The following is a 4,912-nucleotide window of genomic DNA, read 5'->3' on the forward strand; positions in this document are numbered from 1 at the left end:
ACTCCCATGACCCAGTAAACTCGAGAGACAATAGGAAATAGAAGAGAACTCATCAAACTTTTTAGTGAAACTAATGATTATGGAACTCTAGAAGTTGAGAAATGAGATGCATATTGCGATGTTGATTGAAATACGCGACATCCAAGTAAGACGTTGGGGACCTACACCTTCTGTATAACATTTATAATAAAATCATTCTGTCACTGGACATATGTATGAAAGAAAAGCTCATATTTCTTACCAATTGAGACAATTACAAAAGCAACCACTTGACTTTCATAAATATATCATAAAGCAAGTACTTCTTTATATCTTATTTCTCTTAATGTTACTGATAACAACGATAATATTGAGATATAAATAATATAAGGGCAACGAGCTAATCTTAGGGAGCATAGCCGCCTCCATGGCCACCACCTGCACCACTCCCTCCGCCTGCTCCATATCCTCCTCCATGGGCTCCTCCAGCTCCACCACCACTAATGCCACCATTGCCACCACCTCCGTATCCAGAACCACCAGCACCGTAGCCTCCACCAGATCCAGCTCCTTCACCTCCACCATAGCCGGCACCACCTGAACCAATTTCGGCTCCACTCCCGCCACCAGCTCCACCACCAGCTACGCCACCACCGCCATAACCAGCACCCTTTTCTCCTCCAGAACCATATCCAGCACCACCTCCATTACCACCACCGCTGCCATATCCAGCACCAGTAGCCCCTCCAGCAGAACCTGCACCACTTCCACCACCAGTAGCCCCTCCAGCAGAACCTGCACCACCTCCACCACCATTACCACCGCCGCCACCACCTGTATATCCTGTAGCACCACCACCTTCACCTCCACCACTACCATATCCTGCACCACTTGCTCCACCAGCATAACCGGCACCACCGCCTTCGCCACTACCATCTCCTCCTCCACCACCTGCATGCCCTAAAGCACCAACACCAGCACCACCACTACCATATCCAGCAGCACTGGTGTAATATCCGGCTAGACCCCGACATAGAAATTCCTACCTTCCGGTGGAATCTCCGTTGGAATCTGGAATTTCACCGATGTCGGAATCTTCTAGAAGGGTAAAATAAAGGTTTTCTAAAATGTTTTTATATGTTTTTATGGTTTGATTAAGAAAGAAAATTGAGTTTTGAAACAAAAAAAAAGTTTTGAAGGGAGATGCCAGGTTCGGCCGCCGAACCTCATGTTCGGCTGCCGAAAGTGGCTCCCTTTTGCTGCCGCCGAATGACAAGTTCGGCCGCCGAATGACAAGTTCGGCCGCCGAATGTGGTGGAGTTGTGGAAGCACCTTTGGCCTCCGAAGGTGGTCTGGCCAACCACCTATAAAAGGCCCCATGTCCAAAAATGGGCGAGGTTTCTTCTCCAATTTCGGGCAGAGGTGAGTCCATGCCCTTCCATGGTTGGTTTTGATGTTTTCCTTCAAATCATTCATGTTTTGATGAGTTTTAACTTGGTTTTGAAGATTTTTGAGCAAAGATCGAAGTTTGGAAGCTTGGAGACCTCAGGAGTTAGTTTCCTCCATATCTCTAAGTTTTGATCGCCTCTTCTCTCGATCTTCAAGAGGTAAGGGTAGATCCTCACTATCTCTTATGTTTTAAGTAAGTTTGGAGGGGTTTTAAGGGTATATGATGCATGTTTAGAGTAGATCTAAAGTGTTAGGGTTTATGTACCCATTATGGTAAATGTATGTTAAATGTGATGTTTGTTGGGGTATAGGCTAGTTTTAAGCCCCTAAATGCTTAAGAATGTGTTTATGCATGTTTTAGAATAGTTAAATGCATGTTGTGAGGTTTTGGGGTGGCGAATTGCATGAAGCGAACCGGGTTCTGCCATTCTGGAGAACCCAGGTTCGGCTGCTGAAACCATGTTCGGCCGCCGAACCCTGCCCCCAAAAGCTTGAACTTTTGGCTCTGGACAGGCTTTCAGCCGCCGAACCTGTCCCTGAAGGTTGCTGAGTTTCGGATCTGGAAGGGACTTTCGGCCGTCAAAGGTGCCGCCGAAAGTGCCTGAGTTTCGACACTGGAGGGACTTTCGGCCGCCGAACCTACCGCCGAAAGTGCCCTGTCCAGCCTTCCTTTGCATGTTTTCTATGAATGTTTTGTGATGTTTTAGGGGGTTTTTGGGGAGATGTTTAGAGTTATGTTAGAGTATGTTTGGTCCCTCATTTGAGTCCACCTGTATAGGATCGGACCTGAGAGACCGAGGAGGTCAGCAGTGAGCTAGCTGCTACAGAGTTAGTAAAGCGTCAGCCAGAGGTGAGTAGAACAGAACTTGTTTATTTTAAAGAAAGACACCTCTTTTACTCTTGACGACTTCCCGGTCTATCCTGAACCTGCAAACCTGGGGATTAGGGGAAAGGGGTGAGCTACTAGAGTCCAGTGAGCAGAATAATAAAATAATTTATAAAGATATGCTATCATGAAATGCATCACATCACAAGTAAATCACCTTAAGATGGTATTGTCATCAATAGCCCTCGTCATATCCAATAATGCCCGGCCCTCGATGGAGCTCCTCAGGACTTGCTCTTAACATCACATAACATGTCCAATTGTGCCAGGGGCGGTTAGGCCACACCTGGTCTTCTCTTATTCTGTGCCAGGGGCGATTAGGCCACACCTAGTCTTTCCATCTCATATCATATCATATCGCATCAAGGGCTAATGGGTCATCGAATATCCATCCACGACATGTGAATTGTAAAATAATGTAATGATGATTAGTTTTGTGCTTCGCCCTAATGTTTATAGTTCATCCCTGTTGTACATGATCTTGATATAAATGTTTTAATGTTATGGTATGTTGAACCAAGCTTGATGTATGAGATGTTGACCCAACTGGAGCATTTGATGAGGGCTCCAGTAAGGGGTTTTATGTTTATAGTTCAGTGCATGCACAGGTCAAGCTTAGTATATGTGAAAGTTTAAAGTTTTTTTATGAAAATATGTGATCATGTACAGGATGTATACTAGGCTTGCTACGGGTCCCGGCGACCTTAAGTCGATTTGGATCCTAGCGCCGGTAGCGGTCCGGTTTTCGGGTCGTTACAGATTGGTATCAGAGCTCTAGGTTCATATGGTCGGACCTAGAGTGTGTTGGGCTCATAGATGTCATAGAAAGGCAAGCACAATAGGAAAAATCATGTCCACTAGGATAGGATATAGAGTCCTGTCTTGATGATGATGTGAAATGCCATGATAACATGCATGCGCATTAATGATGTGATGTATGTGATGCGGGTTCATGTGTTTCCACATGAGCCATGTGATGCTAATGTTTTGTGTATATGTTATGTTCTCAGAAACCAGAATGAGAGGCACTCATCGATCTGCACGATTGACTGGAGTTCCACTAGAGATGAGGGCATGGATGCCCGTCCCCCTGCGTTGCCAAGGGCAATGTCTAGTAGATCTAGCAGGGAAGGGACATCAAGGGACCCTAGAAGGTCTTTTGATGTGAGCAGGAGGAGATTAGTTCAGGGTGGTATGTCAGCGGATGCGATGGGATCAGAGGAGGATGAACAGAGAAGAGATGGTAGCTTGGGCATGAGTATGTCAGAAGAGGATATGGGAGAGTCCCAAGGAGGCACTCAGGCCTCGGGTTTTGTTCCACCACCCCAGTATCTACCCTACCCTCAAGGGCCAGGGTATCCGATGGGAGGTACATCGGATTTCTCTAGCTATAACCCATATCCCACCTTTGTGCCCTATCCTCCCTTTTACCCGCCATATCCACAGTATCCTATGTACCCACCCTCACCCTTCTTTCCAAACCCAGCAAACCCTAACCCAGGGAATACTGCACCTCCTCCACCACCAGCAGAACCTATAGTCCCGGGTGTCCAAACATCCAAACCTAGCTCATCAGTGGGGAGAAAGGTAAAGATGACCGATTATCTGAAGTTGGATGCTCCCAAGTTTAGGACAGGAGACGATCCATTTGAGTATCTCAAAACGGTAAAGATGATAACGGATGAGCTAGGAGCTAATGATAGTAGAGCCATTCAAATGGCAGGGTTCACACTGAAGTGCAAGAAAGCAAGAGAATGGTTCAAAAATTATGTGGACCCAAGGTTGGAAAGCCTATCCTGGGAAGAGTTTGCAAATGAGTTTGCTGGATGGGCGTTTCCAGACAGTTCCAGAGAGCTGAAAATTATTGAGTTTGAGCAGCTAAGGCAGGCGGAGGATATGAGTGTAGATGAGTACACAGACAAGTTCCTTGAGTTGCTTCGGTATGTGGGGCAAGCATTTGATACAGATCAGAAAAAAGCTAGAAGGTATATCATGAGACTTCACTCTAGGTATTCCTCCCTGATCCTTGCGACAGAGAGGGAGAGCTTCCACACCATTGTGGATGCAGCACGAAAGATGGAGACTAATGCCATCATTGAGGGGTCAGTTAAGCAACAGGTGGCACAATCTTCGGGTTCCAGAATCCCAGGGACAGAGAATATTAGTCTCTCCTCTCCGAGCGAGGCTGCCACGAAGAGTAAAAAGGGAGGCAGAGGCCTCAGAAGATCGAAGAAGAATAAGTTTTGGAATCGGTTAAGATCTGGTCTAGGATTAGGCGATGGTTCGAGCTCTGGTTTGGATGGCTCCGGATGTGCGAGGTGCGGTAGGCCACACAAGGGAGTCTGTTGGTTAGGGTCAACAGCATGTTACAGGTGCGGACAGGAGGGACACATAGCACGTGAGTGTCCCACTGCGACCTTGTCGACACAGTCCTAGCAGACAGCTTCAGGTAGTGTGGCACAACCGGTAGCTCCAGCTGTGACTCAGGGCAGAGGCAGAGGGAGAGTGACAGCTCCTTCTTCAATAGGTTCCCACGGAGAAGGTCCATCAGCTCCAGCTCGGATTTTCTCCATGACCCAGTAGGAGGCTAACACATCG

At 47.0% G+C, this 4,912-nt stretch overlaps 1 protein-coding gene across 1 annotated transcript; it reads right to left on the minus strand.

Annotated features, from left to right (window-relative positions):
• Positions 1 to 212: 212 nt before the first annotated feature.
• On the minus strand, positions 213 to 951 carry LOC110620892. The gene is made up of 2 exons (XM_043951009.1): positions 775 to 951; positions 213 to 735 (listed from the first exon to the last, which is right to left on the minus strand). Exons 1-2 carry the CDS (start codon positions 934 to 936, stop codon positions 622 to 624), a joined length of 276 nt encoding a protein of 91 aa, XP_043806944.1. The 5' UTR covers positions 937 to 951; the 3' UTR covers positions 213 to 621.
• Positions 952 to 4,912: the final 3,961 nt, after the last annotated feature.

Source organism: Manihot esculenta, chromosome 2, assembly GCF_001659605.2.
Source record: "Manihot esculenta cultivar AM560-2 chromosome 2, M.esculenta_v8, whole genome shotgun sequence".
Classification (NCBI taxonomy): Eukaryota; Viridiplantae; Streptophyta; class Magnoliopsida; order Malpighiales; family Euphorbiaceae; genus Manihot; species Manihot esculenta.